The sequence below is a fragment of the Rattus norvegicus genome, chromosome 10 (genome assembly GCF_036323735.1).
Source record: "Rattus norvegicus strain BN/NHsdMcwi chromosome 10, GRCr8, whole genome shotgun sequence".
NCBI lineage: Eukaryota > Metazoa > Chordata > Mammalia > Rodentia > Muridae > Rattus > Rattus norvegicus.
Window position 1 is genome coordinate 27,501,574 of NC_086028.1, and position 25,408 is coordinate 27,526,981.

At 37.6% G+C, this 25,408-nt stretch overlaps 1 protein-coding gene across 4 annotated transcripts in view; it reads left to right on the top strand.

Annotated features, from left to right (window-relative positions):
- Gabrb2 (gamma-aminobutyric acid type A receptor subunit beta 2) overlaps nt 1–25,408 on the top strand; it is a 219,554-nt gene that overhangs the window by 63,447 nt on the left and 130,699 nt on the right. For all 4 annotated transcript variants that reach the window (XM_006246127.4, XM_008767635.4, XM_039085275.2 and 1 more), the window contains one exon: nt 2,659–2,879. In XM_006246127.4, the coding sequence (XP_006246189.1) occupies nt 2,659–2,879 (221 nt within the window). The remainder of the gene's footprint in view (nt 1–2,658; nt 2,880–25,408) is intronic.

Genomic DNA, 25,408 nt, shown 5'->3' on the forward strand with positions numbered 1-25,408 from the left:
GATCAATACTGAAGTCGAAAGGATTTATCTGAAGTAAACAGGTGGGGAGAGGAGAGGAGACTGCAGGAAGACTTTTCTTCATGTGTACAAATTCTTTCTTTCCTGATGGTGCCATGGTGTATAGTTTTGAAATAGCTGAAATAGAGGCAGAAATGCTAGGTTACAAAATATCCAGGTTCTATTTGGGAGTACGTCTTAGTAGGAAGGGCTTGAAGATAAATAACTGGAGTTAGCATGTGACTTGTGCTTAAATATGTATCAGCTGACTGTTAAAATTCAACTGTTTCCAATTGTGTTCAATAGAAAAAAAGCTTATTGTCAAGGCCATGCAAATATTCTAATAGGATCAGTATCTTCCTATTCTCAATATTAATTTTCTATTTATTTTTATTTCCTGCTTTTAAGTTATTTGTGACACAGACATGAGAAAACTATACAGGGTATTATTTCATCGCAATGTTGTTCTTGACTCTCTGGTGTTGTTTCTGTTAAGCCGGTGAACTCTTCTAATAATCTTCACATGAACTCTTTTTCTGAACTAGACATTTGCAGAATCGTTTAGGGTAATGGTCAGAGTGATCCACTGAACTGATTTCCACCTACAACTATCTGAAATGCCTTTAGGACCTTAGTATATCTGCATTATTAAAATAGAATTCTGGTGGTAAAATTAGATGCTGCTTGATGAAGTAACTTCTTGATTAGTCCAACGTGAGCAGATGTGCAAAACCAGAGACCTATTTAAACTTTTTGTATATGTGACACACATACATTTTTATAAGTGATCATCACATATACCATGTGAAGCACAAAATTAGGATACATAACAACCAACCAAGTTTGGAAAACCTCAGGCATTGTGAAGATTGAATGGCATTTCTTATATACAGAATTATCCGGCTCTGGGCATAAATCCCAGAGGCATGATTTACAGCCCATTCACTCATTCACCATTTGTGCCCCGGTGCTGATCTAGCTTCTCAGGCTGCTGGAATGATTAAGACATGACTCTCATTTTTAAAAGCCCTCAAGTAGGTCATTGTGAATTAATTTTAAAATAGATTTGTAATTATCTTTTTTCAAATGAGTATTTGGTCCTCCGGTTAGTCATTCAAATGAAGGGGAGAGAGCAATTCCTTTGTGCCCATAGGCTTTTAATGGATCAAGCATGTCACAATATATATGTTAATGCTTTATTCATAATATATTGCTTTATGTGGTTTACAAATTGCATTTGCATTATTTATTTAATTTCCATAATAGTGCTGATTATATTAGGCATATATTAAGAGCTCTGTTTATACTTAATCAACTCAGGCAAAAGGGAGTGCTGTAAGTGTGCACCTGATAACCAGCTCATTTCTCTCCACTCACTTCCATCCCATCCTCTCAGACTTTTGGGGTGGTCTTCTTCCTCCCTATAAAGACTCGGTTTTCCTTGGTTCCATTTCCAGTTTCATTACCCGTGTGTGTGTGTGTGTGTGTGTGTGTGTGTGTGTGTGTGTGTATGTGAGTGTAAGATCCATGTCTGAAAAAAAGCATGAAGAATTTGTCTCTCAATGTGTGCCTTCTTTCTGTTAACATAATGGTCTACAGTTCTATCATTTTTCCTGCTAGTATTGTGTTTTGTTCCCTTCATGCCTATAAACTCCCACTACTTGTATGCATAACATTTTCTCATTCATTCATTTATTGTCATCTAGTCTAGTTCAATTTTGTAGCAATTGCCGATAATGCCAAATAGATAGCAATGTAGGGGTATCTCTGTGGTAGCACTTTGAGTCTCTCTAGTATGACTGCATATTGGACAGCCTGGCCACATAGTAACTATATTTTTAGATTTTTTAAAAAGCTCTATACTGAAATCTTCAGTGGCTGAAACAGTTCACATTTCTTCCAAAAGTACATAGGATTCCTCTTTCCCCATATCTAACATTTGTTGTCATTTGACAGCGGGGCATCATTAATACCCACCCTCTTCCGACTGGTAAATCTCATAGGGTTGTTCTGTTCTCATTCTTCTATGTGCCCCTGCTGTCATATGAGAATGTCTTTCATCGGTTTACTACATATGACAATTCCACTCAAACATTAGGATTGTTGTAGACTCTCCTGAGTTTGGAATGTTCCTTTAAGGGCCAGTGGTTTGGCCTTTTTGGTCTCTGTACCATCTCACCTCCGTAGAGAGGCTTTCCTCTACATCATCCCATATAAATGTTTTTATATTTGCTATATTTTCTTTGTGCACTACAACATTATGTGACATTCTTTTCATTTATCTAGGCTTTGTTCATAAATTCCCTTAGAGCAGGCTTTGATCTACTCGTCAGCACTGCCAGCCACATACCAGGAACAAATTAAACATTTGTTGAATGAATCAATGCATGAAATCTTAGATTTGATGTGCTAATTATTTCAATACTGAGGAATACAAGTGCCTATCCTTCTAAATTTGTACTTATACCTTAGCTAAAACAACCCTATGCATTCTACTTTGTAAAACAACAGAAAAAATAAGTTATCCAATTATTCTTTGATGTCTGTCTTCCTGCAACATATAGCAAGTTGTATGTAACTCAAAGAATGAGTTAAATCAATGAATGCATTCCAGGAGTCTGTGATAATACAAAATAACTATGTTTCTTCTCATATCCACAGGACTACACCTTGACCATGTATTTCCAGCAAGCCTGGAGAGATAAGAGACTGTCCTACAATGTAATCCCTTTAAACTTGACTTTGGACAATCGAGTGGCAGACCAGCTCTGGGTGCCTGACACCTACTTCCTGAATGATAAGAAGTCATTTGTACATGGAGTGACTGTCAAAAACCGTATGATTCGACTGCATCCAGATGGTACTGTCCTGTATGGCCTCAGGTCTGTAGTACGGATCTTAACATTTAACTTTTCCTGGAAAAATAAAATTCAATGGCCTGTTGTCAGTGGCTATATCGTGCTATTTTTCTTATTCCTTTTACAGTCCTACTAAAAAATAGTTAAATCTACTATCAGGGAAATGTCTGAGAGCTTAGAACACCATGTGTACAAAGGACTTAGCTGCAGCTAAGACCAAGTTGCTGTTGTGTTTTACTTCTTCTGAATTATCTCCCAGTATCAGCTGCTGATGCTAAAGCCGCTTTCTTTAAGGAATAGGGATAAAGAATATCAAAAGAGCTGAGGCACAGGATTTCTTGAAAATTGGAAAACAGAAAACCCTGACCGTTGACTGATTATTTGGACATGGCAGATGCTCCTGAGCTGCTGAACTGGGTCATGGTCCTCTGGTGACAGAGAAGAATAGCATGCCCTCTCGTCCTCCAAGGAGCAATCTGACTTGCAAATAATACCCATCTCATGTTTATTAATGGATAATTTACACTTTTAAGGGTAATTCCAGTATATCATTGCAAGACCAGGCTATTTGGATGGGGATGGTTTGTAAAGGAAGCTAGTTTAATTTCAATCAAAACCAATGGATGTAGTTTTAATTGATAAAAATGAAAGTATATTTTTATTCTGAAATAATTTCAATGTAAACATTTGTATTTGCATGCTAGAAAGAGACCACTCTAGACGTCAGTGTTTTCAAATGCCTCTGACCTATTATTTTGCATGAAACTTTTTTTATTCTAAAAATATTACAGTATGAACATTTTCTTTGCACAAGAGATGCAAACCATTCTAAACATCAGGCTTTTTCATTGTCCCCAATCTGATATTTTATTTAAGCATGTAGCTATCCTGTGATCATAATGATGTTAGTGGCAGTGGAAATAGTCATTAGTTGTATCCTTCTCAGGTGTTATATGCCAAGCTAAGTGTTTTCCACACGTTGTATAGTTACCATCTCCACAGCCTGTTTCCATTTTACATTTCTTGGTTTGATAAGTAAAATAAGCCATGCCTTTCAATTATGGATGGGAACATGAACAGAAAATATATCCCATTTGGCAAGAGATTGTTGTGTTTGGTATGAGAAACACATTGAGCCTGTATGATGACTTCATCAAGGGGTACCAAGATAAGTGCCACCAACCCATGAGCTGCAAGTGATAGGAACTTATAAAGGTTTAGGGATAGTTATACTAAGACAGGTCCCAGAGAGGATACACTTGATGAGAAAAGGCTCAGCTCTGTTTCTCAAAAAAAAAAGTTGAAAAGAAATGATTAAGCAAAAAATGTGCTACAACCACTGTTAATTTGCATTGAAACCTAGCTCTCCCATAGGACCACACCCAGGAAGCCCAAATTCATAAGTGCAAAGGATCTATGAAAGGATAAATGAAGGACAGTTGAACTCTGGTACTGTACAGTATCATAGGAGTGAAATTTCATAAGGTGATAGCATGCACACAGTGATCAATCTATCAAGTTGTTGAAAAGTACAGAGAGATCATATGTCCTGTTCTGGCACCAAAATCAGAAAGCCGAGGTAGCAGCATTTTCTTAGCATGGATTTTACTATTGCCTTTGGCCAAAATGAAAAATTAACTGGAAGAAGAAAAGCTAAAGTCCTATTAATAATACTCGATGCATTTGGGTTTCCTTCATATTTTCTATATAAATGATTATGTATAAGCTGTATTTTTACTTCTAATACAACTTCTAAATTTCAGTTTCTTGGTAATACAGATGAGCAGTAAACGTTTTCTGGTGTTTGATTGAATTACTCTGGATACTGTCCAGTCAGGGGAATACTCGACTACTATTGATAAAATAATATTCATGGAAGCTGTAATGGATGGGTTTCTGAAATACTTTATGGATGAGGCTGCAAACAGTTGTGGAAGATTCTTGTTGAATTGATTAGAATCATTCATGGCACATGACAAGTCAGTAAAAAGGATTTTGTAATCCACTTGATAGAAAGCTGGGACACCATACTGGATACTATCAAAAAGTGGTGACAAATGAAATAGAGGAATGTGTGTTGACGGTGTAAGAGGAAAAAAATAAAACTGATGGGTGGGTCAAATGTATCATGTTCCTCATGTGAAAATGAGGAACCCGAAGTTGGGTATAGTACTGTCTGTCTGCAATCCAGTGTTTGCCTAGCTAGATGTATATAGAGGCAGGAGAATTACTCAAATCCTCAGGCCAAATAGTCTGTGTATGAAGCAGAGAACAATACGGAGGCCCTGCCTCATTCAAGGTCAAGACTGATGGTCAGAGTTTTACCATAACCTTCTATCCATGCACTGGAATAGTCACCTACCCAAACATAAATAGACACATATATTATATGCATATATGTAAATGTATCATAATCATATATCTACATACACACAGATTTACTACTTCCTCTTGCTTCTGCATCAGAATGTTTATCATTCTCTTTTGTTTATTAGTATTAGCACAAATAGTTTTCCTTGGCGTAGAAATCTTGGGTGCAGATCTCAGGCCATGAAGCATATCCATTTCTCCAAGAGTGTTTAGTTTTTAGTGTTTCCATTGAGAAGTCAAATATTACTATGGTGGGTCTGCCTTTATATATTTAAGCCTTGTCTCTTGAAGTTTCCAGTATCCTTTACTCATTCTGTAGAGTATAATATTACATGGGTGTTTCCTCTCTAGTCTTATCCATTTGATGTTCTTCATGCCTCTTATGCCTGGAGGGGCATCTTATTAAGAGATTGGGACATTTTCTTCTGTGATTAAAAAGACTGCCTATGCTTCTACCATAGAATTCTCCTTGTTTTTTGTGTCCATAATTCAAAATTTTATTTTTTCATATTGTCCTACAGATCTTTTGAGTCTATTGATATTTTTCTTTAAAAAAGTTATTGACTCGAACTGAATGATCAAATTATTTTGTATTATCCTCAAACGCTGATGATGTACCCACTCTGATTGGTTTACTGTTGAAGCTTTCCAATGAGGAGATGATTATTTGACTTACTGAATTTTCATTTCTAATATCATTTCCGTTTGAGTTTTATTCAGTATTTCTAGATCTTTGATGAATTCTATTTTCAATCCTGAATTGATTTTCTTAATTCATGCAGCTGATTGTGTTCTCTTGGAATTGACTCCAGAGATTATTTGCCTCCACTTTCAATTGATTCATGAGTTTATTTGCATCCTCTTTGGAATTTTTGGACATATTTATTGTTTTGAATTCTTTGTCTAGAATTTTGTCTAAGTCACCCTCATTGGCAGCTATCACTATGTAATTGTTAATTTTTTGAGAAGACATTCTTTTTTTTTTTTTTTTTGGCTCTTCTTGTGTGTTGGGGTTTGTCAATATGGAGTTAGCAGAGACTTTTATGCAACTGATTGAGTGATGCTTAACATCATCTCCTGTGCTTTATAATTCTTGAATGCACTGTGCATTGCTTCAAGTTCAGTTTTGGGGGAACTTGGTATTTACCATGGAGGGGATAAGTGAAGATGATTGTGGTTTTGTACAGGAGAGGATCATGATGGTCTCTGACTTCATAAAGCAGACTCAGTGTATTTTGGCAAGGAGTTGTTCCAGGATAGCAGTTTCACATGTGCATAAATCTTCAGAACCTTGTTTCATAAAACATTGTGGGACAATGATAGATGCTAGGAATCCTCTGACCTCTAAATTAACAAGCTAAATTAAGAAGTGTTTGAAGAGTGTTGCGCATGTGTGACAGATATAGATGGATCATATCTGGCTTCTTGTGGTGCGCAGGGCAGAGACGCTTACTTGGGGCAGGGAATAGGGCAGGAGTAGTGGCTTCTCTTCCAATGGCTTTAATAGTCTCTTCCTTGTCTAGCTTAAGTGAGTTCACTGAGTGTGAAAGTATGCCCTAGAGGCAGGAGACTGTAGCTCTCTGATGTGCTTAGGCTTGATGCTAATGGAACAATGGAAGAAAGCATGAGAGTCAAAGTGTGGAGGGAAGGACTGCTTACTTGATAGAACCACAGACAACCAGGGTGGGATGTGTACCTCAGAGGTTGGTGGTTTTGAAACCCCTCTGTACGTATGATCAGTGCTGTCAGGGAGGTGGATATATATGTCAGATTACTGTGACAGGTGTGCTGGATGACCACAGGTTTGGCTGAAGTGTGCCCAGAACAGGGAGGAAACGGTCCTTACTCCTACCAGTCTCAAGATGAGATTTTCACAGTTTGGATACATTTCAACCTCACTCTTGTTCCAGGCCTATTTTCGCTAATGGCACTTGCCCCTTGTGCATCTAGAGCAGAGGATCTCAACCTGTAGGTCATGACCTCTTTGGGACAAGAAACCTATTCCCAGGTGTCCCATAGCAAACAGCCTGCATATCGGATATTTACATTATGATTCTTAACAATAACAAACTTACACTTATGAAATAGCAAAAAAATAATTTCAGGGTTGGGAGTTACTACAACATGAGGAACTATATTAAACGGTTGCAGCATTAGGAAGGTTGAGAATCACTTTAGAGGCAAATGGTTTGGGGCTTATAACTTCTCTGAGCTGGATGCTGACAGGGCAGCCTGTATTACTTCCCGATAGTAGAAAATCATTATTTTTCCTTTTCCACTTTCAACAAAGATTCTTGACAATAAACAAGTTTTTGAACACCTGTGACATTCATAAAACTAGCACTTCTGTGCAAAGCAGGCTCATTAATTTTGATTGTTCTCTGAGTTGCAATATTAATCAGCCAATGAAATTAATAGAAAGATTTTAAAATATGTTTTTAGGTAGTCCTCTTAAATTTTATGGAAAAAATAGACCAGTTCCTGCTAAATGCGTGATAATCTATTCTTTTTTCTTTTTTTCTTTTATTGGATTTTTATTTTAAAATTTACATTTCAAATGTTATCCTCTTTACCCGTTTCCTGTCCATAAACCCCCAGCCATGTCCCTACCCCTGCTTCTATGAAGGTGTTCCCTCACTCATCCACCCACCCCTTCCCATCTACTTACCCTGACATTCCCTTACATGGGGGGAGGGTGTCAAGCCTTGGCAGGACCAAGGGCTTCTCCTCCCATTGGTGCCCAACAAGGCCATCCTCTGCTACATATGCAGCTGGAGTCATGGGTCTATCCATGTGTACTCTTTGGGTAGTGGTTTAGTTCCTGGGAGCTCTGGTTGGTTGGTATTGTTCTTATGGTGTTGCAAGCCCCTTCAGCTCCTTCAATCCTTTCTCTAACTCCTCCAATGGGGACCCCATTCTCAGTTCAATGTTTGGCTGCAAGCATCTGCCTCTGTATTTGTCCTACTCTGGCAGAGCCTCTCAGGAGACAGCTATATCAGGCTCCTGTCAGCATGCACTTCTTGGCATCAGCAATAGTGTCTGGGTTTGGTGGCTGCTGATACTCTATTCTTATCATCGTCAGGAAACTTTTTTGCAATAGATAGAATAAATTTAGTTAAAATGACCATTATAAGTATTGAATACAAATGTTTAGCCCCTCCTCCTACTAATCTATTGCCAATCCTGTTATTTTTCATTGCTCATAGTCTGATAAAAACTTTATTTGGAATTAATGTGATGAAAAATGTTGAAAATACTTAGAAATTATTGTAAGTATCTAGGATTCGTGGAAAACCTTATCATGTGTGTATTTACTTATTTCATACTACTTAAGTCTTGTTATTTTGTTCATATTATATGAAAAACAAAGGAACCTATAGAAATTTAAATTTGGGAATGCTCAGAAAGAACCTAGAATGCATGGGAGAGAAGAAAAGCTAAATGGAAATTTCTTTTAGTAGATTGGTAGAGACTTTTCTCTTGCATGATGAAAAAAACCCCGAGAAACATCAAACATGAATCTTGTATGGAAATTCACCTTGAGATTCCAATCCCAGGGTTTAATGGAGTTATAGGATGTTCTAGGACAATGATGGCAATGGTAGTGGTGGTGGTAGGTTGTGTGTGTGTGTGTGTGTGTGTGTGTGTGTGTGTGGGTGTGTGTGTGTGTGTAATCCTTCAAGACGGACAAAGTCAGTGCAAATAAACATCAGTAATGGTAGTGTCTACCAGTGTGAATAATGAAAACCGAAAGGAAATCATTCAACCTCAGGAAGGAATCTGAGAGCCAGGCAGTTTTATAAATCAAGATAATGACCAGTGAACTTTGCAAATCAATGACTTTGAGTCGAGTGTCTATGGCATAAGATACCACAAACCACAGCATCCTACCCATCTTGGCAGGAAGGAAGGCGAGACCACCATCCATGATATTTGAGTGAACTGTCGTAAAGCAGTGTTCAGTGAACCTTTCCGGTATTTAAAACATAGCAATGATTATGTCAGTAGTATGATGGGAACCCAACGGAGGAGTTAGGGGAAGGTCTGAAGGTGCTTACAACTCTGTAGGAAGAATAAAACAATCAACCAACCAGACCCCAAGAGCTCTTAGGGACTAAACCACCAACCAAAGAGTACACATGAAAGGACCCATGGCTCCAGCTGTGTATGTAGCAGAGGATGGCCTTATCTGGCATTAATGGGAGATGAGGCCCTTGGTCATGTGGAGGCTCTATGACCAGTGTAAGGGAATGTAGGGTGGTGAGGAAGAAGTGAGTTTATGGGTGGGGGAGCATGCTCATAGAAGCAGGGGTGAGGGGTATGAGATGGGGGTTTGTACAGGGGAAACCATGAGGGAGATAACATTTTAAATGTAAATAAATAAAATAACAAATAAAAAATTAAAAAATAAAATAAAAAGAATATTGCATATATATGATTTATATTTTAACTTTCTCAAAATAGCATATTTAGTACATTTCAAAGGCTAATGAATAATTAATTGGAAACCAGTCAGCATTCTAGTCTGAAAATTGAAAATTGATGATTCATTCAATAATTTATTGAAATGTTTGCTAAATTCTTGTTCTAGCTCCCCAATGACTATAGTCTTATAATTTTGCTTATGTACTCCATCCTGGCTTCTAAGAAATATCTCATTTGCTTGTAGCAATGTTCAATACATCTGAGGTCTACCAAGGACATCAGTTGTCTTCGAAAAATAAACTCTTCTGATGAATTAATTATAAAGCAGAAGCAAAAGTGTCACATTCTGATTTTCAAAGGAATCAACCCATGTTATCAACAGGCAATATCTCTTAGTAACAACCTACATTCTCTTAAAAATTTAACATCAGCATTGAAATTAATGCCAATTGATTAACATATCCTAAAAACCCTTTAACAATAAAAAGACATTTTTAAATTATGAAATTTTATTTTTCTTTTTGACTATCTAGCAAATATAGTCAAAATAAAATAATACCTTGCTCTGTATTTTCACCTATATTCATTTTAGAAAAGTACATATGTAGTTTTCTGTAAAAATAATTTAATGTTAAATGTCTGACATGGGGACCAGTTTCTTAACAATTTGCAATAATATGCATAATTTATATGAATAAAGTACTTTTGAAATTCATTTTATATCCACCAGACTTCTATGTTTTCAGATATATTTCTTACACAAGACACATTTTATAGGTTTGAATGAAAGGTGAAATATGAAGTTGTTTATATAAAATATAGGATGTTCTCTGAAATCTGTTTAGTACTTTAATGAGAAACTCAAGAAGCTGCTTGAAATACAGTTTAGAATCATGTAGCTGTGCTTAGCTCTGTAGACTCACTTGGTAAAGAAATCACCCAGAATATTTACTGAACCCTGTTGTGGTAGTTGTTGTTTTGTTTTATTTTTGTTTTTTAGCGATGGTTTTATGTAAAGAATGGCCTTCTTGCTTTGAGTAGTAGCTAGCCCATCTGAGGAGAGCTCCTAGGCCCACTTAGTCTCCATGTGTATGTAGACATGGGAGTCGGCTAGACAACACTTGTTTAAACACCTTCTATAAGTAACACTAGCTCAGAAACTTGTCACTCATACTTAAGGTTCACATTCTTAAAGAAAGATCTAGCAGGCACCAGAAACAATGATTCAACACCCCACCCCACCCCCCTTTTGTAGGCTCTGTCATTGGGAAAATGGCAAAAAAAAAGTTAGCCTGTAATGAGTATAGGCAAGTGGGGTTTTATTAATTCCATCTTCTCTCTCCAGTCTGCACGTTTTAGCACAAGATAGCTATCACACATAGAAAAATGCTCTATTAAACATTAATATATCAATTTTAGCTTGGGTTTCCTAATTGGTTTAATTAATTTTCACACAGATACTGAGTAATCGCACTTTGTCAGGCTGAACAAAAGAGATTTTATTAAGAATATCAGTCTTCTCAGCCAGAGTAGGAGAGCTGATCATATGCTCCCTGTCCTCAACAGAAAAATCGATTTTAGAGGGTTTTATACTTAAATATTGTTGCTGTTTAAAGAGTCCCTATTCTTAATTTGTCTCTTAATTTATTCTTAACTTGCCTCTGCCTCATGGGAAAAAGAAATCCATAGGAACTTTAGATGTAGCTTTTAAAGAACTGTGTCTACTTTTTTAAAGTAACGTTCTTCCTCGTCATTTTCATATAAGATAAAATTACTTAGATTAAAAGTAAACATATTTAGAAGTAATTTATAGTTGCTATAAGTTCAACTGTGGTGGTTTGAATGAGAATGCCCCCCCCCACACACACACATAGGCTCATAAATTTGAATACTTGACTCCCAAATGAAGGAACTGTTTGGGCAGAATTAAGAGGTATGGCCTTGTTGAAGGAAGTGTGTCACTGGGCATGCGTTTTAAGGTTTCAAAAGCTCATGTCAAGCCAAGTCTCTCTCAGCTATAGCTGCCTGCTGCCATGCTCCATACAATGATGACAATGGAATCACCCTTTAAAAACTTTAGGCAAGCCCTGGTTTAACACTTTAGTTTAAAAGTTTCCTTGGATGTGGTGTCTCCTCATAGCAATAATGCCCTAACTAAGACAGCTTCTTTAAAAGGCAGATATAAAACGAGAACAACTCACCTGCTGCTGTGGAGAGAGCTATTAGTTGGAAAACACAATATATCCCCAAACACTGAACTTCCAATTCAAGGATTGTTCTCCTTTTGCTGCTGTCATAGTCGCCGCATATGTTCTCATTGAGTTAGATTCACACTGTTTCATTAACATTACCAAATAATTCAGATCCAAATCAACAACACTGGAGTCAGACACTGAAGGCTGAGGAGCAGAGATGGCATGTGGACACAAATCGTTTTAACATTTTGCTTCAGTTTTAAACAGCAAAAGATTATTTGAAAGGGAAAGGCAAACCTTGCTACCTTGCTTTTCTCTAATATTTTCTGGCTTATCGTAGCCTAGTGGTTACTAAGGCTCCTGCATTCCCCTCTACATTTGTCCCTAGATACCATTAGGCCCACTGACTTCAGTGGAAAGAAAGCTAGGTACAAATGGTTACAGTGTCAAACTTTGTCTCTGATACAGAGCAGAGGTGTGAAGGTAAAACTTTCAGGAAAGAGGAATGGTCAGAGACTGGGGAATTCGAGGCAGCTCACTCCAAAAGGCAAGGATCTTGTACTACAAGCCCAAAGAACGAACATGATAGCATCATTGATGTGATAAAGAGGATAGACATCGACACACATTTCCAATATACATAACGAGGATTGTAAAAGTATCTATGGCTCACATTGTATATGTATTTACCATAGTGGGCCAATATTGTTTTCGCAAACTCATTGGCAGAACTTGCATACCCTTCTTTCTTCATGTATGAACTCTCCGAGTCAATAGAATGCCACACACGTGAAAAGATGTTCAGTGTTTATCTTATTCTGTCTCATTTAAAGCAACATATCTCCCCATGGTCACTAAAGATCATTGCTCTATTAGAGAGTTCCTATTTTCCTTTTAATTTAATTTTGTTGTATACTTACTCATGTTACATCCCCCTCTGGGTTATCCCCTTCCAGAGTCCTTCTCCAATTCCCACACCTCTTCTCCTCTGAGCAGGTTCCCTCCTCTATGGATATCTCCCCACACATATACTTCAAGTCTCTGTGAAGCTGGGTGCTTCCTCCCCCACTGAGGCCAGATAGGCAGCCCAGCTAGAAGAACCTATCACATACATGCAGCAACTTTTGGAATAGCACCAGCTCCAGTTGTTTGGAGCAAACATGAAGACCAAGCTGCAGATCTGTTGCATAGGTGCAGGGAGGCCTAGGTCCACGCTGTGTATGTTCTTTGGTTGGTGGTTCAAGCTTAGAGCCACAAGGGTCCAGGTTGGTTGACTTTGCTGGTCTCTCTGTAGAGTTCATATCACCTTTGAGTCCCCAAGATCAATCTATCTTTGGTTGTGGGTATCTGAATCTGTCTGAGTCAGCTGTTGGGTTGAACCCCTCAGAAGATAACTTGCTCCTGTCAACAAGCATAACAGAGTATCATTAATAGTGTTAAGGACTGGTGTTTGCCCATAGAATGGGTCACAAGATGGGATGGTTCTTGGTTGGCCATTACTTCAATCTCTGCTCTATCTACCATGCCTGCATTTCTTGTAAACAAGATAAATTTTAGGTTGAAAGATTTGTGGATGTGTTTGTATCTCTATTTCTCCATTGAGGTTTCTGCCTGACTCCAGGAGGTGGCCTTTTCAAGTTCCATATCCCCAGTGTAGTGATTTACATCTAAGATCACCCTTATCAATTTTCAGACATCCCCTTTATACCATCTCATCCTTGAATTGTCTCATCCTGGAGATGCTCCCATATCCTCACTCCCATGAGTTACAGATTTCCATTCATTTTTATGGCCATCTAGCCATTTCTTTTGTTCTTCCCCATACCTGATTCCGAAGTCCCCATTTCCCTCAGCATCTCCCTTCATTCCCAATTTGTTTGCTCTATCTGTTTCTTATGACTATTTTATACCCCCTTTTAAGTGAGATTCAAGCTTCCTCACTTGGGCCTTCCTTCTAGTCTAGCTTTTTTGCATCTATGGAGTGCAATGTGGAACCTGTATTTTCTAGCTAATATCCCCTTATAAGTGAGTTTGTACCATGCATGTCCTTTTGGGACTAAGTTACCTCTCTCAGGATGATATTCTCAAGTTCCATTCATTTCTCTGAAATATTCATGATGCCTTTGTTTTTAATTGCTGAATAGTATTCCATTTTGTAGATATACTGCATTTTCTTTATCCATTCTTCAGTTGAGGGATATCTAGGTTGTTTCTAGCTATTATGAATAAAACTGCTATGAACACAGTTGAGCAATTGTCTTTGTGAGGTTTTGGAGCATCTTTTGGGTATATTCCCAGGAGTGGTATAGCTGAGTCTTGAGGTAGAACTCTTACCAGTTTACTGAGAAACTGTGAAATTGATATCCAAAGCCATTGCATAATTTTGTACTCCACCTAGCAATGAGGAAGTTTTCCCCTTGCTCTACATCCTTAGTGATTACTAAGGACTTTGAAGATTTCTTTAACTGCTTCTCAGCCATGCAAGATTCCTCTGTTGAAGAGTCTCTGTTTAGCTCTGTACCTCATTTTTAATTGTGCTGTTTGGGTTGTTAATGTTTAACTACTTGAGCTCCTTTTAAAATTTGGAAACTAGCCCTCTGTCAGATATAGAATTGTTGAAGATCGTTTCCCAATCTGTAGGCTGCCTATTTGTCCTATTGACAGTGTCCATTGTCTTACAGAAGCTTTGCAGTTTCACAAGATCTCATTTTTAGATTGTTAGTCTTAGAGCCTGAGCCATTGGTGTTCTGTTCAGGAACTTGTCTCCTATACCAATGTTCTCTTCTATGGAATTTAGAGTAGAATGTTCTATGTTAGGTCCTTGATGCACTTGGACTTGAGTTTTGTACAGGGTGATAAGCATGGATCTATTGCCATTCTTGTACATGCAGATACACAGTTAGTCCAGCATCATTACTTGAGGATACTTTCAATTTCCTATTGTATGGTTTTGGCTTCTTTTATCAGAAATCAACTGTCTATCCTTGTGTGAGTTTAGTTTTGGGTCTTTGATTCAATTTCATTGATCAAATTATCTGTTTTTGTGGCAATCCCATACAACTTTTTTATTAACAATGTTCTATAGTACAGCTTAAGGTCAGGGATGGTAATTCCTCCTGAAGTATTTTTTTTTCTTTTCAGGATTGTTTGGGCTGTCCTGAGTTTCTTGTTTATCCATATTAAATTGAGAATTGTTCCTTCAAGGTCTATAAACATTGTTTTGGAATTTTGACAATGATTTCATTGACTGTGTAGATTGCTTTTAGTAAGATGGCCTTAACCATGTTAACCCTACCTATCCATGAGCATGGGTGTGAGACTCTCACCAGTGACTTTAGTATCAACGTTTACAATGGATGGGGAGGTAGTGAGTTCAGAGCCTATTATAGCCTCTAATATATGCCTCTCTATATGGGTAACTAGGCAGATTCCTTCATGGACCAGACTATTGGGCAAGGTCCAAAAGAACACAGGGATAACTATTAATTTTATGGACTGAATAGTGGTGTTGGTTTCAGCTTTATTACTCCTTGGAAGAGGAACGAAGAAAATGAAAAATAATCTAACCTTTGTAAATTATCTCTAGAAAATTATTTAAAGACTTTAAGAAACTATATTATTCATCCATTTTGCTAAACTGATATGGAAGAGCTTTAGCCATTCTGTCCCTCTTTATGTTGGACAAATAAAGCATGCCTTCTCTTTAGGAACTAAAGCAGTGTAAAAGGTTAATGACTCAAATCTCATTCCCCATAACATGAAATGCTCAAGCTGTTTTACTTCGCAGAAGGAGCTCATTAGGTGCATTCTTACGGACAGAATAAAAAGGCAGCACAATGCTAAATGGCTATAAATCTTTAGAGGGAGATGCTAATCCCAAGTTGGATTGCTCCCACTAGCCGTAATGGTGGAAATAATTAGGACTTTATATTGTAGGAGCTGTAATAGGCTGACAGCTAGGAGAAGCCAAACAAGACAAAGAACAAAGATTCTACAGATGTCAAAGCACTAGGAGGTGTCTGGCTATTAACAAAGATCCATTGGAACAGCCATATTGCAATGCTCAGAGCTTGGGTTTGGACTCTGATTGCCTTGTTTCAAGGCCACTCGGAACCACAGACATGTTGTACTCCATCCCCTGACCTTCAGTTTTCTTATCAGTAAAATGATTTTTAACCCTACTTACTTTGAACCATTATTAAGGCAGTTAAACAAATGAATAGACGTAGAGCATTTAGCAAATTATCTGGCGGGTAGTAAGTTAATTTTAAAGATAATTGTTACTGTTAACATTTCTGCAAATATCTTACTTTGACTTATTATGTTGTAGCCCATGCTGATATGGTGGGAATAAAATATGTCAAGAAAGAAATACATGATTGAATACTTACTACATACCCACCACAGGCCAGTAGTGGGCACACACGAAGACAAATGAGCCCTACAATATGTGTCACTTACAAAATATTGGAAGTTAATTGGGGAAGAAAATGAATAAGGAGGGGGCATAGTAGGAAACACACCTCATGTTCAAAGACATATGTGGTTGAAAGGCACATAACAGATAGCAGGGGCTTGGAAGCAACAGAACATTTCATTTTTAGAGAGAAGGGTATTCAAGCAAATTCAGTAAGTTGTTCAAAGTAGCAATATATTTGTCAAAACTAGAAATAGCTTTAATCACTGTTTGATCCTAAAGCCTAATGCTTCATACTGGATTTAGGAGAGAGAAATAACTTGGTGCACAGACTGGGATACGAAAAAAAAAAAAAGCAGGTAAAGGCATGCTGGGAATTTTCATGAATAGAAGTTAATGTACCGTCGAGTTTGATAATCTAAACTGTAAGAATGTCTATGGAGCGTTCAAAATGGAAGCTGGAGACAAACAAAAACAAGTTTCTTTTTGATAAAACTGAAAAAAAAAATCCTTGAACACTCCATTCCCATGTTCATTAACTTATTCCTTTGGAGTTCTGGTAATCTCAAGGTGGGGTTGCTGGTGCAGGTATGGTAACCCATAGACAGGCACTTCTTATGCTGAGGAAAATCTTAGGACCATTTGCAATAAATATGTTGAGTAATGAATGAATAGAAGGTTTTCAAGTTATGATGAATTCAATGGAGCCGAAGGATCAGAGGGATCTCATGAGGAATATCTAGAGAGGAGAGGTAGGATACTGCTCTAGAGGATGACACTTAGAGACCTTATTATTGAGAATAAGAAATGAATGACTAATAAAAAAGAAATGGTAATAAAAGAAAGACAGAAAGAGTTCTGTGGATAAGTTCCAGTTGGAAACATGAGATTCTCATATTCCTGAGGCCAGAAAAGCCTCCTGTGTTTAAGGGAAAATGAAAGGAAAGCCATGTTGTCCAAAATTTTCTAGTCACTCTTTCACACTATTGCGTTTAATGCTCCTAAAATAATCCATCATTTAAATATTACATTCATTGGATACCCTCTACAGGAATAGCATCCCTAGGAAGGCATAGATTTCTGTTTTGTACCCCATTTCACACCCCAACATCAAGCGCATTTGTGTCCCACAGCAACCAACTACAAATGTTAAAGTATTCTGTGTGTGATTTATGTGCCATTTAAAAGGAATAGGAAAAGAAATACAAAATGAAGCTGAGATGATTTCAAACCCAATAATCAAAGATCATCATGCTGCAGTGAAGTTAAAGATAATCTATGGTCCTCCCTGTTTACATGTTGAGCGTGTCTCTTCATTGGATAGGAAACTACATTATTAGTGACAGCACTTTCATGCAGTATGTACTCCAGCACATTTCAGAGATGTTTTAAAACAAAAGCAAGATCCACTGCTACTATTGTTCAGTGTTATTTACGTGTTAATAGGAATTGCCTATGTATTCATTTCCATTGGCAGGCTGCTATTTTATGTCATATAATATTTTCTACCATTAAAATACTTTAAATGATAGACAAACATATCAAAGTAAAAAAACAACTGTACAGGTAGAAATTAGGTACCCAATACCAGTCTCCACCATAAGGTAAACCACCGAGAGAAGACTTTCTAGACAAATCTTTAAAAAAAATGCTTCAAAAATGTATTTGGGGCTGAGTGTGAGTGCTGGGGGGGGTGTGGTACATTTTAGGTATAACAATAAAATACTTTGTGACTAACTTTTATGACTGCTAGGTCATGGTGCACAGTTTGCTGAGCATAGAGTATATCATTGCCATCTAGATTATCCTGCCTATACTCAATTATATGTATGTGTGTGTGCATGTGCGTATGTGTGTGCATGTGTGTGTGTGTGTGTGTATGTGTGTGTGTGTGTGTGTGTGTGTGTAAAACAACTCAGATGTCCTCTTCTGTGCTTCTGTCCATATGATTGGGGTACTGCTGGTAGTGAGGGTCATGAAGAGAAACTACTATGCATGGAAAAGTAAAATATATTTTCCAAACAATATTTTTTCAAATCTTATTTTCTTTGCATGCAATTGTCAGCCCTTGTAGCTCCCCTCACACACACACACACACACACACACACACACACACACACACACACACACATACACTTTGGGCAATTAGATACACCAATATAAAAGAGGCCCATAATGTAATAATGAGTTTCCACTTAGCTCTTTTCTTTGGCTGATAGTTCTAAGAAGATATTGAATGTTTTTGTGCCTCACTAATACCACTAACTAAGTATTGAATTGCAGATCCTTCTTAAGTTCTAGAATGCCTAAAGCACCCAATCTTTACATCTGGTAAAGAGATGAGATGAACCACATGGGTTTCCCTTTTTGAAAAATAAGTAGAGTTGCCTTGTAACAGAAAGTGGATTCACTGTGAGGTACCCAGGGTGGGGGAGCAGTGAGTGAGAGGAAAACAAAGGGAAATCATTAAAACAGGCATGCGTGCCTACTAAACTCTAGCCAGAAGGAAAACAGATTTTACTATAAGAGGCCATGTTCCAAATAACATGAGCTGAAAGGCATTCGCATTCAAGTTCTGCTTGAAGTTTGGGTCCTAGAGTTGGTTTTAATTGGCCTGTTTATTGAGAGAGTCACAGGCATCTCAGGCAGGGAAGACGCTGGTGCTCTGATGTGCCTTTCCTTCTGGCGATTGTGCTATGTTTGTTTGATGCCCAAGCTTCTGGGCTTCCTCCCAGAATAAATGAGCTGCTTGGCTCAACTTCATCCTTTGTAATGTTTGACAATTCTGAAAGAACAGTGGGCCATCATTCAGTGACAGCCCTGTTTAATTACAGAAAGCCATTCCATCCCTGCATCATTTCATGTTCTTTAGACATGGGGAGAGCGAAGTGTAAAATACACACAGACAAATTCACAATCGATCATTTCGGTACTCGCTGACTGCAAATACGTGATGGAGAGTTGTGATGCCATACCACAGGGGACGTCAGTAGTAGATAGTGGGTTTGCAGCAGAATGCTGGGGGGAGTTGAACGCATACAGCATTCGCTACAATCCAGGTCCTTACAGTGAGTATATTTTTTACAGAGGTCATGTCGTCTTCAGTTTCATGGGCTTGTGATTCCTCATTTGTTTTTCCCACTGCTGAAACTCAACTAGATTAAAAAAAGAGTGAGAGAAAGAAAGAACAAAATGGGGACACTAGACTCTGACTTTGCTGGACAGCGCCATGTGCACAAACAGATGGTGAAGCATGTCACAGGGCTTGAGGGGGACACCAAGTTCAGAAAAGATGAGTGAAATGAGCAGGGAATACAAAAAGCACAAGATAACAAAATGAGTGGTAGATGGTGAGCATTCTTCACCTTATGACCCAGGTCATGAGTAGTAAGTAGCTATTGTCCATGGGACCACGATGCTGTGTGTACAATGTGGGCATATTGCCCAGTACAAGGAATGCACACTTTTCTTCATCCTTCTGTGCCAATGAGTAGAGATTCCTGGTATTGTCAGCTTCAAGTCCATATGGCAGATAACAGAGTAGGATTATACTGTGGTCACTGACAAGTAGAATAGTGGTTTTATGTAAAATCAACCCAAGATTCTCACTATAAGTATGCTTCCCAAATTTATCAACTATGGACTTTTGTTCATGGTATTTTACATGTTTATTTTTCCATTAAATCATTTTCTCTAGGGGCACCAATGGAAGGGGAAGCCCTTGGTCCTGCCAAGACTAAACCCCCAGTGAATGGGATACAGGATTGTTGGAGGGAGGGCAGTAATGGGGGGTGGATGGGGAGGGGAACACCCATCTAGAAGGGGAGCGGGTTAGGGGGATATTGGTCTGGAAACTGGGAAAGGAACTAACATTTGAAATGTAAATAAGAAATACCCAATTTAATAAAGATGGAAAAAAGGAAAAAAAAGGACAAAGCAACAAAAAAAATCATTTTCTCTGTCAGTAATTCAAGTAATTCATAATTAATGAGTATCATTTATGTGCTACACACCGTATGAATTGTTTTGTGCAGTTTTACTTGTAAGGGTGGATATTTTTTATGCTGGGGGAAAAGGATCACAGAAAGTTTAAGTAATGCTCCTAAAGTCACTGTTAAAACTGAATACTGGATCTATGTTTGTCTGATACATGGTATTACAGCACCTACTTCATATTGCCTCCTTTACCCTTACCCTTCTGATTTACTGTAATGAACAAAGAGTAATTTTTTTATATTTGAAGATTCATTGCTTGAACAAATATCTCATAGCTATAGATTCATACTATGGAAGTAATTATTTATGGCTTTAAATTCAAGGCATTATTTTGTGTATAAGAAGTATCACTCATCTGATGGTTCAAGTCAGAATACTGCTATTCCACGGTTTCTGTACCTCCAGAGCATATGGGATAATAAGTTTGGTAACTTAATTTTGCTATCACTATAAAATGTATTTTTAAGAATGTTAGGCACTGGTCATCTGAAAACTGTTGTTTATTTTTAACCTTGATTATGGTAAGTGCCCACAATTTTATTGTCTTTTTTAGAGTTGATGGATATATAGGATGCTTCCATATTCTGGCTACTGTCGAGTAGAGCAAAAATAAATATGTAATAACAAGTGTCTGTGTTGTAAGATAAACCTCTTTTAGATGTATGTCCCAGAGTTTCATAGTTAGATCATATAATAAATATAATTTTCAGATTTTTGAAGGACATCTATACTAATGGTTACAGTAGTTGGGAGAGTTTGCACTCCTACCAGCAGTGAATAAATGTTCCCATTTCTCCACACCCAGGCCAGAATCTGCTATAAATAATATCTCTGATCTTGGCCATTCTTACTTGGGTAAAATAAATTCTCAAAATAGTTTTAATTTACATTTCCTGATGAATAATGGTGTTAAACCTTCTAAAAATAAACACTAATTTTATATATACATAGAGGAAGCATATTACTGATGACTGTTATTGATATTTAATAAATATTAAAATAATATATTATTAATAGCCTATTAATAATAATGGTAACAAAAATAACAGCCATCAGTCAGCAAGGGAGATGGGAAATATGAGGGGTTTGAGAGAGGACCAAGGGAAGGTTTAAAGAGAGAATATGGAAGAGGGGACGAGATAATTACATTTAAATTTTAAAATATATTTAAAAGACTAAATGAAAGTTTCCCTTTTTACCGTCTCATTCTTCTCTCTCCTAATCTCCCATCCCTTCTCCTGCCATTTCTTCTCTTCCTTCTTCATTCTCTCTTCCTCCTCCTTTGCCTTTTCTCTATCTTTATTCTTCTTCTTCGCTCTGCTTCATGACCAGGCTAAGTTGTTTCCTAGTCGCCAGAACATATGTGAACATCACAGGAGCCAGAAAAGAAAAGAACTTAGAATTTGAACTGCTAGAAGAAAACACTCATTAATGATTATAAATTTGGAGTGTCTGTCATGAGTATTAGACAGGATTTCCTCCAGATTTTTATATGCATTGCTTTTCATAGAAGTCTTTGATTATGTTTGCTACTGTATAATTTTCTTCCTCCAGTTAATATTATATGACAAGTAGGCTTCCATTTATCCTTTTCTGCAGTACCATTTTTAAGAGTGCGTCATCCTCCTTATTTTTGTGTAGTGATTATATATATATGTATATATATTATATATGTATATATATTATATGCCAACCTCTTTTCTTGGGATACTTATTAGGTTTTGGGATACTGTTTTAATGCAGTCATTAGTAATCTTATGTGGTGTTTCTCCAATTGTATCTGTAATTTCTGAATTTAATAAGTTTTCTAAAATATGTACATTTTTATAGGGCCCCTATCTAAGGTCTGAAACACTTGACACAGATTCTAATACTGAGTTAAATTCCCTCAGCTCCATTGCTTTTAAGAAGAGAGAAAACTGTGTTCGTCTAGGTACATGCATGACATTAATGAGTATTAACATTCAAGGGTGCTCGGTGTGGGCTTTGGGTTAGCAGTAGAGGGTTGGCCTAAGATCCACATGACTGTTATTTAAATTTCTACAACAAATAAGCTTGTGCGGGGTTGACAGGGTACATTTAAAGGCTCTTGCTGTCTATCCATCACTGTAACGTGTCACTTTATTTATGAGTAAACTGACTTCTGACCTGGGTGGCTTGCTGATTACCCCCAGAGAAGCCACATGGAGAGAGCTCTGTATGGCTCTGCATTTATTGACTTGATTACCTTATATCTTGGTTTCCTTTCCTGTCACTGGGATAAAGCACTCTGATATAAGCAACTTAAGGAGGAAAAAGATTTATTTGGCTCATAAACCTGTGTTACAGGCCACCAGTGTGGGAAAGGAAAGCGAACAGAAAATGAAGTTGCAGGTCATGGCACATCCATAGTCAGGAGCAGAGGGCAATGCATTGATGCACACTCGTGCACGATCGGACTTGTCTCACGTTTTCATTCTTACACGGCTGAGAATCTACTTCTACCCACAGTATACACACCATCTCGCTTCTCCATACACAGGTCCATAGGCTAACCTAATCCAAATAACCCCTCACGGGGACTCCCTTTGCAGGTGATTCTAGACTGTGTTAAGCTGAACATTAGAACTAAGCACTACTGGTGCTGGAGAGTTTGCTCAGCAGGTAAGAGCTTGTTACTCTCGCACAGGACCTAGGTTTGATTACTATTACTCACATGGGAACTCACAACAGGTGTGTTAAATCCAGTCTCGGGGTCTCCTCAACCTCTTTTGACCTCTTAGGCCACCAAGCATGTCCAAGAAGGACATACATATATTCAAGCAAAACACTCGTATAATAGCATAATAAAAATAAATGCAAAACGGATCTGAAAGAATGAATCGTCGTATCAGGTTTCTAGTTCTCCCTATGGAGCCTCATTCCGTTTCATCTTAACGATCTCTCAGATATCCCATCCATCTTTGCATATCATTTTCTTAGATAAAGAAGCATATAGAAATATCTGCTATGTAGGTAGCATGGTGTTTGTGTGGTGCATGCGTGTGTGTGTGTGTGTGTGTGTGTGTGTGTGTGTGTGTGTGTGTGTCGGGGCAATACTGGGGATAGGTCCACATAAAGAAGGACATAGAGATATTCAAGTGAAGTAGAACCTTTGAAAAATAGAGGGAAGAGACTCACCTTGAGGGAGCAGTGTATATGCCAAACAAAAATGAAGGAGGGAAAATGACTTTCCTTTGGCTGAACTACAGACAGTGAGAGTGAGCCATGAGGAATGAGACAGGTTAGAGCAGGAGAAGAGTTTGTTCTGGACAATATTTAGGATTTTAAAATTAATCTTTGGAGCAAGGGAAACCATCATGAACTTTAATCATAGAAATCAATGATCAAATTTGCATTTAACAGTTCTTTTATGACTTATACATTTACGGTCTTGCAGTTCTTAGGGCGTAAATACAAATAGCATTTATCATTGCCTTGACATTTTCTGAAGTGTTGGTTTCAAACTGTTTAGTTGATGAATGAAAATATTTTAAGCATTTGATGGGATAATGTTATTTTTTTCAGTTCATTAGCTGAATTTAGCCCTGAGAACACCAGAGGGATATCTGATTGTGCTTCTTGCCTTAATCCATAAGAAAATTTCTAAGTATTTTTAAAATATTATGGATATTTGGAAATTTAGATATATGTAGACTTAAAAGTACTATGGATATATATCCACAGAAGAGTATCACATATAGATATATCTAATGCCATATATAAGCATATATATTTTTATGTATCACCATATATATAGTGTTAGATCAGAGGAGGAGGTAAGGAAAGAGATGACTAACACTATGGATGTTTGAAAAGCCATATGGAAACCTTCTGTTTTATCAGCTACACACACACACACACACACACACACACACACACACACACACACACACAACACAGATACATATACACACTCTGTGTTCAAAAGAGCTTAGTTGAAAGTATCATACATAGGGGCATTGATTTTACTAGAAGCTATAGCTCGTCAAACTAAGAGGTCAGGTGTGTGGGATACCTACCCTCAAGATATTGTTCATAGATATCTGTATTATTCTCCGTTGCCCACCAGATCTTGATGCTTTGTCCATATTACTGAAAACAACACATACTATTATCCATGATAATAAAACATGGATAAATCAAGTATTTACTGACCAAGATGCTTCCCCTTTTCTGGCTAACCTTTCCTACCACCAAAAGAAAAGCCATCAGTGGCTTTATTGAGTCACGAACCTGAAATTTGCAATCACAACTGGCCTGACAATGTATTTCCATCAGTGTTTCAGTGGCACAAATGTTATGACATAACCAACCAATTTCCAATTGGATTGAAGACCCACTCCATGGGAGGAAATACATATCCAGTATTGTACACCTCACCTAGAACCTATGGCTTTGGAGTTCACTGAACATTGTAGCATCAAATTGCCCTCTAACTATGAATCACTGTACCTACCAGAAAGGGCTGCAACTCAGTCCTCATGGAGAAACGTTCTAGTGCAGTGACTAAGGAAAATATATGTCTATTGAATTCTCAGTTGTAAATGTTAAATAGATCACATTCCTTCCACAAAAGGATTAGGGAATATCACATAAAGGAGATAGAAAGATTGTAAAAGCCACAGGTTGGGAAGCACTGAGTCAAATAGCATTATCTGTACAAGATGAGACTAGTGTTCTTGTGAACTCCAAGTTGCCATGGTTGCCTGCACAAAACTAGTTAACATTCCAGAATAAGTAAGGGAGGGGCTCAGCAGCTTCTACACCTCTCTGAGGATCTAGTAACAGTTGGTGGCTACTAGATGAGGAGACTTGGTTTTCTTTAGGGTGTGATTTCTAGTTTGGATAATTTGACAAAACTCAAGGGGATGACCCTCTACTCCTGTCTATAGGCAGCACAAATGGATTCAGTGGGTTTTAAAAAAGAAAAAAAAAGAAGATATAAATTTAGGAATCAAGGATAATATGGAGGAGTTAAGTGAAGAGTGAGGGTCAATAAGGTCCAAATACATTTCTTCATATATAAAATTCAGAAAGCATTAATTAAAATTTTGCATTAAATTGTAGATAGAAAATAGATGGATAGATAGATAAGTGATGGAAGATGATGATAGGTAGATAGGTAGATA